The sequence below is a fragment of the Phacochoerus africanus genome, chromosome 14 (assembly GCF_016906955.1).
Source record: "Phacochoerus africanus isolate WHEZ1 chromosome 14, ROS_Pafr_v1, whole genome shotgun sequence".
NCBI lineage: Eukaryota > Metazoa > Chordata > Mammalia > Artiodactyla > Suidae > Phacochoerus > Phacochoerus africanus.
Genome location: NC_062557.1, coordinates 11,212,591 through 11,225,889, shown reverse-complemented (window position 1 = coordinate 11,225,889; position 13,299 = coordinate 11,212,591). Strand labels below are relative to the sequence as shown.

The following is a 13,299-nucleotide window of genomic DNA, read 5'->3' as shown; positions in this document are numbered from 1 at the left end:
TGGCCCTGGAGGGTATCATGCTAAGTGAAGTAAGTCAGAGGGAGAAAGGTAAATTCTGTATGATCTCACTTGCATTCGGAATCTAAAAGACACAAAATGAACACACAGAACAAAACAGAAACACACTCAGAGATACAGAAAACAAATACGTTGCCAGAAGGGGAGAGGGTGGGAGGATGCGTGAAATAGGTAATGGAGATTAAGAGGCTCAAACCCCCCGTTATAAAATAAATACGTCTCAGAGATGAAATGTATAGCATTGAGGATACAGTCAACAGCATTGCAGTTACTCTGTATGACGACAGATGGTAACAGCTAGATTCACCATGATCATTCTGTAATGCATAAAAACACCGAATGCCTATGTCGTACACCTGGAACTAACATAAGAGTGTTAGAGGTCAACTATACTTTAATAATAATAATAACAAATTGAAATGAAGTTTCATCATCTGTGTATGCAATGTTTTCACCACACACGAATAAAAAGAAGAGCGTGACTTCTTCCTGACACGCCATCTGCATTCCTTCACGTGCATAGTCTCACTTACTTGAGGGTCTCCCAAAATGGCAGTCCCAATGGTCAGCTTTCTTTTCTGACCTTCACTTAAATGTGTGGCAAGATTATCCTGAACGTTCTGTATGTCCAATTCCAGTAAAATTCTCTGCACCTAGACAAGAAACAGACAAAGCTTGAATCCAAGATGATTCACATTATGTAATTTTACTCATCCATTAAAGCAGTAGATATAGACATTTTAAAACACCCCGCTGCCTAAAAATTTCATGCATAACGAGGCAGTACATCACTGAGGGGAGTTCTGTGGTCAGGATTTAACTTGGCAAGTGGTCGGCAGTTCAGTAAATCCGAGCGCACCATCTACCTCTTGTTCCACTTCCCGCGGCTGAATCCCTTTAATGTGAGCAAACAGCCTGAGGTTTTCCTTCACAGTGAGTGTGTCAAATTGAACATTGAACTGAGGACAAACACCAGTTATCTTTCGGACTTCCTCCAAGTCTTGCATTTCAGAGAGATTTTTATTATAGATGGTAACTGATCCTGAGAATAGAAGTTAAAAATAATTTAACATTGGCAAGATAATATACTTCATTAATCTTTGGAGATCTTATTCAGGAAAATATTGACATATATTCAGAAATACCTAAAATGATGCCTTCATAATTTATGGACGATGGCATAACATTAACGTAACTGAATGTTGACATTAACATATTACTTAACAATAATAATGTTAATAATAATGTTGACATTAACATATTACTTAATAATAATATTAATAATAATGTTGATATTGCTTAACAGTAACATAAAACTCAGAATAGTGTATATTTCCTCTGGAGTATCACACAGCAATGGAGTAAAGATAATGATTTTCCTGGAAATTTGGAAAATACAAATTTTGTATATCAAAATCATATCTAACAACTTTAGATAAAGAAACGTTATTTCTTCTTAAAGCAGTTAAATTTAAACCTTAAAATGAGAAAGGCATACTTATGACCTCATTCTACTATCAGACCTCTTGCCTTTGGGAAATTTCTTTTTGTCTACCTTCTGTCGGAACAGACGATCCGTTAAGGATGTTTAACAACGAAGATTTGCCAGCTCCACTGTGACCCAGAATTGCTGTGATTTGACCTTCATATATGTCAAAGAACAAGCCTGTTTGTAGAATAAGATAGTCATTATAAATAAGAGGGCAGTAGACAGGGCTGGTTCTAAAAACAGGATAAGACAATTGATTTTAATTGTGTATTCTCAAGCATTTCAATAGTTTAAAATGCATAATATTAAAAAAAAAAATCAAATACATAAGAGTCAGTATTTCCCTGGTATAAGCACAGTGGACAAAGAACTCTCAACCTTTGGAAGGGTCAATGATGCTTCCTTTTTTAACTTTTAAGGCTTCTGTCTCTTCCACTAATAATTTACTTAACTTCTAAAAATCATACTTCATAAAAGCGAGGGAGTTCCCGATGTGGCTCAGCAGTAATGAACCCACCCAACTAGTAACCGTGAGGACGCGGTGCGGTTCGATGCCTGACCTCACTCAGGGGATTAAGGATCCGGCGTTGCCTTGAGCTGTGGTGTAGGTCACAGATGTGGCTTGGATCCCACGTTGCTGTGGCTGTGGTGCAGCCCAGCAGCTACAGCTCCGACTGGATCCCCAGCCTGGGAACTTTCATATGCCCAAGTGCAGCCCTAAAAAGACAGTAAATAAAAAAATAAATAAATACTGCCCTCTATGAAATGTAGCCACTAGCTTTGATGCTTGCCTAAATGTTTGCCATAGAAAACTACATTTGTGAGAACACTCAGTATCAAATATGTTGGTTCACTAAAAATTATAAACTATGTTTGTCATAGGATATTAACCTGTGAAATTTAACTCACGGTTAGCAGTGTCACTCATCTCGTTTTAGTTAATCTCACCAGGACATACAAGCTCTGTAAATTCCCTAATACCAAAATTTTATCAATTTTAGGCCTAGACATTCTTGCCTCATAGTGCAAATAAAGTATTATTTATAGCAAATTTATCTTTAAACATGAAGCGGCAGTTTTCATTGCGTGATTCCATTTTTGTAGATTCACAGATCCATGAAACATCTGGAAGGACTTTACATTCAGTTCTTAATCAGGGTTATTTTCCAGGTGGCGGAGTTAGGTTCCTTGCTTTTTTTGGCTTGTTTGTTTGTTTGTTTGTTTTGCTCATCTATATTCTCTAATTTTTCACCCTGAATTTTCTCCATTTTTTTTATAATAAAGAGGTAAATGAAACAATGCAGTGTTTTTCCTCACCTTTCAAAACTTCCACTTTTCCAGTCTTTTCTTTATATTCCTTTTTAACGTTTCTGATTCTGAAATGACAAAAGAGGTGCTTACGTAGCCAACCGAAACATGAAAATGATACAGATCATGAGCAATCCTAGAGTGACGGAAGCAGTCAACTTTATGTGGGATAAGGGATAATATAAGAGTCTACTCGAAAGATGGAGACTTATTTCCCATTAAATGCTTTCTCCAGGAGTTCCTGTCGTGGCGCAGTGGTTAACGAATCCGACTAGGAACCATGAGGTTGCGGGTTCGGTCCCTGCCCTTGCTCAGTGGGTTCACGATCCGGCGTTGCCGTGAGCTGCGGTGTAGGTCGCAGACGCGGCTCGGATCCCTCGTTGCTGTGGCTCTGGCGTAGGCTGGTGGCTGCAGCTCCGATTCGACCCCTAGCCTGGGAACCTCCATATGCCGGGGGAGCGGCCCAAGAAATAGCAACAACAGCAACAACAACAACAACAAAAAGACAAAAAAAAAAAAAATGCTTTCTCCAGGGGGAGAAACTAAACGTTTCTTTAGAACGTTAAACTAAATTACTAGCATTTTGCTTAGCAAAGTAGAATGCTCTATAAATTCCTCGCTTTCCTCCACACTTTCAGTAGCTTAAAGGCTAATCGGGAAAGAGGAAGAGACCACTCGTAGGTAAAGCAGAGACAGACTGGGAAGAGGGAATCAAGACTAGGACTGCCTATATCCGCGCAAAATCAAGTTCACCTGCTGGGACTGACTGCACTAGATCTGACACTCATCGAGGGGTGGAGAGAGGCAATGATTTTCCTAAGGAAAAAACCTCCAGAAGAGACAGGACTTGTGGCTTGGGAACCGCATCTAACACTGGGTGGTACAAGGTCTTCGGCCTGTCATGCGGCTGAGAACCTGCTTCGGTGGGACTGAGTGTGCAGCAGCACGTCACGGAAGAACTGCCGTGCTGGGTACCTAAGCCCACCTCGCTGCTTCTGTGTGGATCTGGGGTGAGACACCCCACAACGGAGCCAAAAGCTTGAGTCAGCAGGCCTTGGATCAGACGACTTTCCTTTCCTAGTGTGTCAGTGGCCCCAAGCCTCCACATTAGCAAAGAATCCAGACGAGGGGCTGGGTTGGTCCAGAATCAGTGCTATACAGGTTCGTCAGGGTTACAGGTCAGGGGGACAGGAGTGGCGGGGAAGGTTATTTCACTTTTCTCTCCTTCACTGAAGTCGAAGAACAAGCATTTTTTTTAACCTAAATAACTAACCTTGAGACTTTCTTAGGAGATTAAGCCTGAAATTACTATACTCTGAACAATGATATATATAATTTTATTATTTTGTGCTCTCAACTGGTAAAGAGGGGTTGATGGCAATGAGCTTGGGGGGATTATTCCTGACTTGGCTTTTCTCTCTGAATTGATGCTTTATATGGAGCCGGGGTTGGGAAGAGTTGCTTAACAGACAGAAAGCTTAATAGACAGGAGGGTCAGAAGGAGAAGGATGAAGCTTAGGTATGTAGGTTCATGCTATGCTCTCTTAGAAATATTTTACTTCATAGCTATAGTTCCATTTCATTCATCTTCCTTGGCCTCCTGATACCTTTACAGTTGCTAGAGGTTAAAGGTATACACTTTGGAGCCAGACTGGGTTCCAATGTCAGCTCCTCGTTCATGAGTGTGTGACACTGGGCAAGAGACAACCTCTCAGGACTTCACTTTCCTCATTTGTAAAATGGGCAACATAAAAGTGCCTGCCTTCTAAGCCTCTGTGAGAATTAAATGCACGTCCAGGACACAGTAAGCACTGTATGAGTATCTGCTCAATGAATGCTTAATGTTGAAAACTCCCTCATTTTTTACCGTTAGTGCACGTTAGGACAATCTACAGGGCTCTTTAAGATCCACAGATACGTGGGTTTAAGACCACAGTCCCTGAGTTAGAATCACTGGAGGCAGGGGATGAGAGCAGAGGTTTCCTTTCCTTTTTCTTTTTGTTAAAGCCGCACCTGAGGTATATGAAGTTCCCAGGCTAGGGGGTGAATTGGAGCTGTAGCTGCTGGCCACAGCCACAGCCACAGCAATGCAGGATCCGAGCCGCATCTGTGACCAACACCACAGCTCATGGCAACGCCGGATCCTTAACACACTGAGTGAGGCCAGGGATCCAACCTGCGTCCTCATGAATACTAGGCAGGTTTGCTTCTGCTGAGCCACAATGAGAACTCCGAGAGCAGAGGTTTTTTAAAAGCTCCTCACATGAGTCTGTTACAAATAACCCTACAAAGCAGACATTACTCTCATTTCATAGAGGATACTAAGATTCAGGGTCTTAAAGTATTGATTTCTCCAAGATGATGTATCAGGGAGTTCCCGTTGTGGCTCAGTGGTTAATGAACCTGACTAGTATCCATGAGGACAGGGGTTCAATCCCTGACCTCGCTCAGTAGGTTAAGGACCCAGTATTGCCATTAGCCGTGGTGTAGGTCGCAGACGCAGCTCAGATCCTGCATTGCTGTGGCTGTGGCTGTGCCCAGAAGCTGCAGCTCCAATTCGACCCCTAGCCTGGGAACTTCCATATGCTGCAGGTGCAGCCCTAAAACAAACAAACAAACAAAAAAGAAAAGATGGTGCATCAAATGAGAGGGAAGGGTGGTATTAAGATGTATAAATTGTGAATGCAGATTTCTTACTTCTTCCATTATACCATATAATCCAGACCAAACTATCGAGAAAGGAATTCAGGGTGAAATAAGAGCAGCAATAAAAGAAGGGGGACAAGATACAGAAAACAGAGGGAGACAAGATGGAAGGTGATGTGGTAAGACACAGCACTAAGCAACAGGAAGTTTCCTTTCACGCATCCGTAGGCGATATGCTTAGTGATGACAGTGGAAAAGTTCAAGCTGACATTCACAAGAACAAACCTATTCCGCCATATTCTGCTTCAGGTTCAGGTTTGTTAAGGATCCATTCATCCTTTTATATATAGCTGTCTAATTTTCTCAGCATCACTTATTGAAGAGACTGTTTCTTCCCCAGTGTATGTTCTTGCCTCCTCTGCCACAGATTAATGGGTTTATTTCTGGGCTTTCTACCCTGTTCCACTGATCTCTACTTCTGTTTTTGTGTCAGTACTATACTGTTTTGATGAATGTAGCTTTGTAGTATATATAGTCTGAAGTCGAGTCCCATTTTTCTTTTTCAAAACTGCTGTGGCTACTCAGGGTTTTTGTGTTTCCATGCAAATTTTAAAATTTTTTGTTCTTGTTCTTATGGTTACCAAAGGAGAAACATGGAGCCAGAGTGATAAATTAGGAGTTTGAGATTAATATATACACACTACTATATATAAAATAGATAACTAACAAGGACATAGTGCATAGCACAGGGAAATCTACTCAATATTCTTGAAAAACCTATATGGGAAAAAAATCTGAGAATGAATGGATATCCCTATCTACAGAACTGATTCTCTTTGCTATACACCTGAAACTAACACGACATTGTAAGTCAACTCTGCTCCAATAAAAAAAAAAAATTCATTCACCTTGCACCCATATATTAGTATGCATATGACTACCTGATGGCTTCTTTTCCTTGGAATTCTGGAGCTATTGGTTCAAAATAGTCGTCAGAAGGGTGATCCGGATCTAATTCTTTCTCAATGACCTTATCATCAATCCTTTGGTGTTGGAAACAAGATGATGATTTCAGGAAAAATAATGGAGAATAATGGCGCTCATTTCCATCTATTTAATCAAGGGGCAATAAAATATTTGTTCAGTAACATTAGAACAATGAGCAAAGAAGCTTGTTCAGAACAGTGCAGAATATCTTAGACTTCTAAGCATCAGAAAGAAAGTCTTGGCTTTCTAACCTCCTATTACTGAGAAGAAAACTTGAAGAGTGAAGAAAACAATGAAACTTAAATGACATATTATTAGAAGAGTTACACAATATGACAGAAATTTTGATGAGCTATAAATCAAAAGTTAGAATAAAAAGTGTTCTAAAAGGTATTTAGAACAATGAGTGACATCAAATACTCTGGGGTAAGCCTTAATATGGCACATAAAAATAATTTTAAATACATTTCTGAACATAAGAAATCACCTGACAACAATATGATTGAACATAATACGGAACTCTATATGGTACATGAATAAAAAGCACATGGAGAAATTAATTTGTTCAGGATGAATATATGATCATTTTCCAGATTTTAAAAAATGAAATACTATTTGTTATTAAGAGTCTTCATATATTAGTCAGAAGTGATAAAAAGACAGAAATACATACAAATAATACATGGGAACACATAAGACAAACTTAAAACAAAGCGGAAGGAACATAAAAAATAAGATAAACAAGATTGTGCAAGAAAAGAACGTTCTGATTCTAGCCTGTGCGCAGGAATTTTAGGCTTATATAAAAATTGGTTGGTTTCAAGATAAAGAAAATCTAATACGGTAATACCCTTCTGTAAATATGAACAATACGTGAGAAGTTTTCAGAATAATGCTGAAATCACTCTAATTTTCATGGGTTAGCTCCTTAGATGATGGACGTCTCAAACGATGCTCCAATAAACAGGGGGAGTGAGGAAACACCGGTTATTTCCCACCTTAGGTCCTGCCTAGCTGTGTTTAGCTTACAATCCATCCCTCATCTTGTAAGAATGACAAATATTTATTAGGAAACAGTTCCACGGAACAACAGCCCTACACCAACCAGAACCATCTTAAGAGCAAATTTATTTCCACTTGTTCTGATACAAATCCTAAATATCATTCTTCGAAAACCCTTTCAGGGATCTTTGAAAGGAGTAACATTATTTAATACCATATAGTTATATAACAGGCATTAAAAATGACTGTATAGTTATCACTATATATTTATACTCAGAAGCATAATTATTTTTACATCACAGCTCCTTCAGACCATGAGAACTACAAATAGAGATAAAGAACCAATTAGGCCTGTGATGGGAAGCATCTGTCCTTCTTCATTTCTTAAAATATATGTATATAACCTTAAGAAAGACTCTTCAACGTGATCAAGATCTATAGAGGTCAGAGAAAAACCCACTGTTACTTACAGGGTAAGATTTTGTCAAAGTATAATGCCAACACCAAGTAGAGAAGAGCATCAAAAACCAATATGGAAAACGTTGCTATCATTATGTATGACTCTCCTGAAGCATCAGGTAACACTACACCATTCATATTATAATCCAAGCGGATAATCTAAGATTCAAACAGAAAGAATAATAAATGTTTAATTAAAATAAAATAATTCAGTGTGGCAGCAGGGCGAATAATTGTATTCTGTAGCTTTTTCAAGAAGCCCTCATAGTGAAACTGTTAGTGAAGCAATTAAAGGAACATTACAAGGAAATAACTGATTTTTAAAAATACAGTGTTTTGGAGTTCCCGTTACGGCTCAGTGGTAATGAACTTAATTAGTATCTATGAGGACGGGGGTTTGATCCCTGGCCTCACTCAGTGGGCTAAGGATCTGGTGTTGCCATGAGCTGTGGCTTAGGCTGCAGACTGGCTTGGATCTGGCATTGCTGTGGCTGTGGTGTAGGCTGGCAGCTGTAGCTCCAACTGAACCCCTAGCCTGGGAACTTCCACATGCTACAGGTATGGCCCTAAAAAACAAAAACAAAAAACAAACAAAAAAAAACTGTTTTAATAACAGGAATTTAAACTATGATTTTTTTTCATAAAGTCATTGCAATATTGCAAAATAAATATTCCAAGCAACAAGGAAATAGACATTTTAGAAAGAATATGACGAATTCTTTGAAGTTTCTCATTAGGAAAATAAGAGAACTTATTTCTTTTTTTAGTTATTACTGTAAATAAAAATTTGTACTTATAATTTTGCCATGTAACAATAGCTACCATGTTTAGGAAGTGTTCTATATACTTTTTATATCACCTCATTTAATCTTCATCCTAACCTTATGAGGTAGGACTCATTATTTTTAATCTGCACTTTACATATGATGAAACAGGCCCAGAGAAGTTGAGGAGCATAACCAGATAAAGTAAAAAAATCATACAGTGAGGTGGCAAAGCCCAAAGCTGGGATCAGAATACAGGAAGTCCAGTTCCCAAGCCCAGTTTCTTATCCTAGACACTCTACAACTTCTCAATTTATGTTAAAAATGTTAACATTTCTTGACAAATTTGAGTTTATTCTAGGTATGTAGAACTGGGTCAACATTTGAAAATCAAAGTAATTCAACATAAAACAGACAAAAGCAGAAATAATAGAGTTAATATAACAGATACAGAAAAAGCATTTGATAAAATTCAGTGCCCCTTATAATAAAGAAAGTCTCTTTACAAACTAAGAGGGTAAAAGGTCTTCCTTAATCTGGTGAATTCAATATAGGAAGATAATATCAAAATTCTTGCTTAATTGTGAAATGCTGAAATCTTTTTTTTTTTTTTTTTTGCCTGCATTTCCATTCAACATTGTACTCAAAGTTCCAATCTGTGCACTAGGCAAGAAAAATAAGTAAGTGGCATAAGGACTATAGAAGGAAAAAATAAACCATCATTATTTGTAGATGACATGATTATACATAAGGAAACCTCAAGATAAAACCTAGAAAAATACTAGATTTAACCAAAGAATATAGCAAGAATACTGGATATAACACCAATGTACAGAAATCATTTGTATCTCTCTACATTAGCAACAAACGTTGAATAGGAATTTAAACACAGATGCTATTCTATAATGGCATCAAAAGTATCAAAAACTTTGGAATAAATTAAAAAAAAGTTCAAGGCTCTCTACAGAAAACTAAAACAGTTACTAAGGAAAAATGAAGCTCAAGATAAATTATGCGTATGCCAGAAAAAAGTGTTCATTTCCCCAAATTGATTGAAAACTTCAACTTTGTCAAAATCTTAACAGTTTTGAGCACATATACTGTGTTTTATGTATACACATCTTTTTTTTTTTTAATTTTCTTTTTATGGCCACACCTGCAGCATATGGAAGTTCCTAGGCTAGGGAATGAGTCAGAGCTGCAGCTGCCAGGATCTGAGCCACATCTGTGACCTATACCACAGATTGTGGCCACGCCAGATCCTTAACCCACTGAGTGAGGCCAGGGAGTATTCTTATGAATACCCGTCAGGTTCTTAACCCCGTGAGCTACAATGGGAACGCCATATATGTATCAATTACAACTTATATTGTGAACTGAAGTTTGGCACTAGCCATCAGCCTCTGCACGGAGTAAAACATGAACCACTGCAGCTACACACCCACAGCACCCCCCAAGTGGAGCTCAGGGTGGAGACCAGGAGTGAGGCGCTCTGTGCTCTGGGAAAACTGGAAGAACAGGCCTTCAGACAGTCAGAGGTTCCTAGGAGAAGATTTTATGTGCCCAACTCTTACATCTCTTCATATCTAGAAAAACACGAACCATCCTTAAGGATGATGTCTGCTCCTTGTGACTGGTAGTAACCTTCGGGAGATCAGCAACAAACGTTTGTAAAACCTGTGTGTGCTGCATGCACCTCCCCTCACCTTTATCAGATCCTGATATTCCCCCTTCTCCACCTCGGGTGGTATTTCAGCCTGTAGTTAGGGATACAGAATGTCACCGTCATCTGCAAAGGCATCACCTCCCAGGGTGAGAGCCAGTGAGTCCTGGACGCTGTGAAAACTCAGGATACTGGCCCTGATGGCGGAGGTGCATATCAAAGGATTTATTTCAGTGAGCCCAGGCCTCTTTTGTTCCTGCTCCCTGTCCTCTGTTGCAGAAACCCTCATATATCCTAGTTCCTCCTTCACTGCCTTGGAGCGGTTTCCCAGGGCTACCTGAGATGCTGTCTCCTGGGCTTAAGTCCTAATTCCACCCCAAATAAAACTTAACTGTAAACTTTCAGGTTGTGTATTTTTTTAGTCGACAATATATATAATTTGGTAAGGTAATTCTAAAATTAACGTCATTTCAAAGACCTTAGAAAAGACTCTTTTGAAAAAGAAAATAAAGTGATAAAATTGTTACTGCCAGATATCAAGACATATTATAAAGCAAAACAATGATGACAATGCGGCAACAGTGCAAGGATAAACAGATGGGTGAGTACCAAGGCAATTAGTTCAGTCATGACAAAGGAAACACGTCGGTCTCTGCAATAAATGGAGCAGAAGCAACTGGATACTTATGCACACAACTTAATATTGCCTCTACCTTTGCATACTCGAAAGGTATTTTAAAAAGGATTTTATATCTAAATATAAAAGCTGAATCAATCTAGCTTCCAAAATAGAGCACAGGACACTGTAATCTTGGAGTATGCAATGATTCTTAAAGTTACAAAGCTTTTGGAGTTCCCCTGTGGCTCAGGGAGGTGGGGATCCTGTTGTCACTGCCGTAGCTCTGGTTACGGCTGTTACGGCTGCGGCGCAGGTTCCATCCCTGGCATAGGAACTCTGCATGCCATGGATGTGGCCAAAACAAACAAACAAACGAACACCTAAGGAGACAAAGCTTTCTACATAAAAGAAAAGCTAAGCAAAATGGACTTTATCACAATTAAGAACCTCTGGTCATGAAAAGCACCATTAAAGCATTAGGAGTAAAAATGTCAGCAACAAATAACTGAAAAAAACGTCTCATATCTGTCATGCATAAGGAATGCCTACAACATCAAAAGGAAAAGACAGAAACCTCAGTTACAAAGGGGGCTGGGGTGGAGAAGCCATTAAGCATATGAAAAGGTATTCAACTTCACCAATAATCAGGAAAATGCACATCAATGCCACAATGATTTAGCATTACATATCTGCCAGAATAGCTAAAATTTGAAAGACTAACAGCACAAACTGTTGGTGAAGACTTGGAGAAAATGAAACTCTAAACAGTGTTGATGCAAAAGTAAACACAATCAATCTTTCCACAAATATTGGAAAGATATTTGGCAATAACTATGAAGATTACGATATTCATATGCTCTAGGGTTAGATATACATACGCTGTTCAGCTTCTTGATATATCCTAGAAAATAGGTGTAAGAATATTGGCAGTTATTAATAAGAGTAAGAAGCTGGGATATTTTTGTCCATCAAAAGAAAACATTGTATTCACATGATAGAATACTACACAAAACTATGCTACAGCTATAGGCAAACTATTTATGACATGTAAAAACAATGTTGAGTGAAAAACCCCAGATTTTCAAAAATACACTTTGGGAGTTCCCTTGTGGTGCAGCAGGTTAAGGATCTGGCACTGTCACTGCTCTGGCGTGGGTTCAATCCCTGGGCCAGGAATTTCTGCATGCTGTGGGCATGGCCAAAAAAATAAATACACTTTATACAATATCACTTACATAAAGTTGAAAATAGGAACAACCCAAAATTATATTTAGAAATGCATACTTAGGTTATAATTAAAAGGAAGAAGGTGACTATCACAAAACTTTCACCACTTAGGAGGAAGGAGTATTTAGAAATGCTTCTGGGGATGTGCTTGGGCTGTGGGATGGAAATCTTGTGAAATCAGATTGTTATGATCATTATACAACTACAGATGTGATAAATTCATTTGAGTAATAAAAAAATTAAAATTTTGTTAAAAATAAATTAATTAAAAATAAAAATAAAAAATTTTAAAAAGCACAGAAGTATAAAAAAATTTTTTTAAATAAAAAAATAAATTGATTATAAGGTTAAAAAAATAGAAATGCTTCTGGGATTGCATCCACATTTTACTTCTTGATTTGGTTCATGGGTACTTTGATTCATTTTAAATTATTTCTTGAGCTGTAAACTGTCTTGAAAGTTTTTCATATTTGAAGTTTCAAAAAGATGTTCATACAGCAATTTTTAATAAACCAGCAGAATGTTTTCATTATGTGATGAAAAAAGAAAGGTAAATGTTTGCCTACAGGAAAAAAAACTAGAATAAAGTACTTCAAAATGAAAATACATCTGAAACAGGAAAATCTGAAAGATTTTCTTCAAGTTTCCTTGTGAGATAAATATCACAAGGTAATATCAAACATTTTCAAATCTAGGTTTAGAGTGGAATTTAAACAAAAGCTCTTAACTTCAAAATATTATGAAGATTCTAAAATGTCTAATTCTTTTGAAAGTTCAATAGTAAACCCATAGGCTATGATCCTACCTGAGTCATTCCAGCAGTGAAGGCAAAGGGGCTACAGATACTGAAAATCCACTCCAAAGGTGAAGGCAGCTGTCTATAAAATGCAGTGAATCCCACACACCCCCAAAAGAGAACGAGGAGAAACACCACCATACTGGTGAGGATGGATTTCTTTAACAACACACTCATCAGGAAGGCCAAAGTTATCTGCAAGAGAGACAAGACATCTAGCTGTTAGATTCTATTCACACAGAGTCATCGGCAGTGCAATAAAATAAGGATCTTTATATCATAACATAAATATCTGTCAGAGACAAGCAATGTACACTGTTA

At 38.1% G+C, this 13,299-nt stretch overlaps 1 protein-coding gene across 5 annotated transcripts in view; it reads right to left on the bottom strand.

The window, feature by feature from the left end:
- The window catches only part of LOC125113758 (ATP-binding cassette sub-family A member 9-like), a 133,631-nt gene that overhangs the window by 109,918 nt on the left and 10,414 nt on the right, over positions 1–13,299 (bottom strand). For 4 of the 5 annotated variants that reach the window (XM_047756648.1, XM_047756646.1, XM_047756647.1 and 1 more), the window contains 3 exons: positions 12,988–13,173; positions 7,921–8,068; positions 6,403–6,571 (listed from right to left, as the gene is read on the bottom strand). In XM_047756648.1, coding sequence (XP_047612604.1) covers positions 6,403–6,571; positions 7,921–8,068; positions 12,988–13,173 — 503 coding nt within the window. Of the gene's footprint in view, positions 1–551; positions 672–884; positions 1,061–1,573; positions 1,685–2,824; positions 2,884–6,402; positions 6,572–7,920; positions 8,069–12,987; positions 13,174–13,299 lie in introns of all 5 variants that reach the window. The other variant, XM_047756649.1, reaches the window with a different exon arrangement.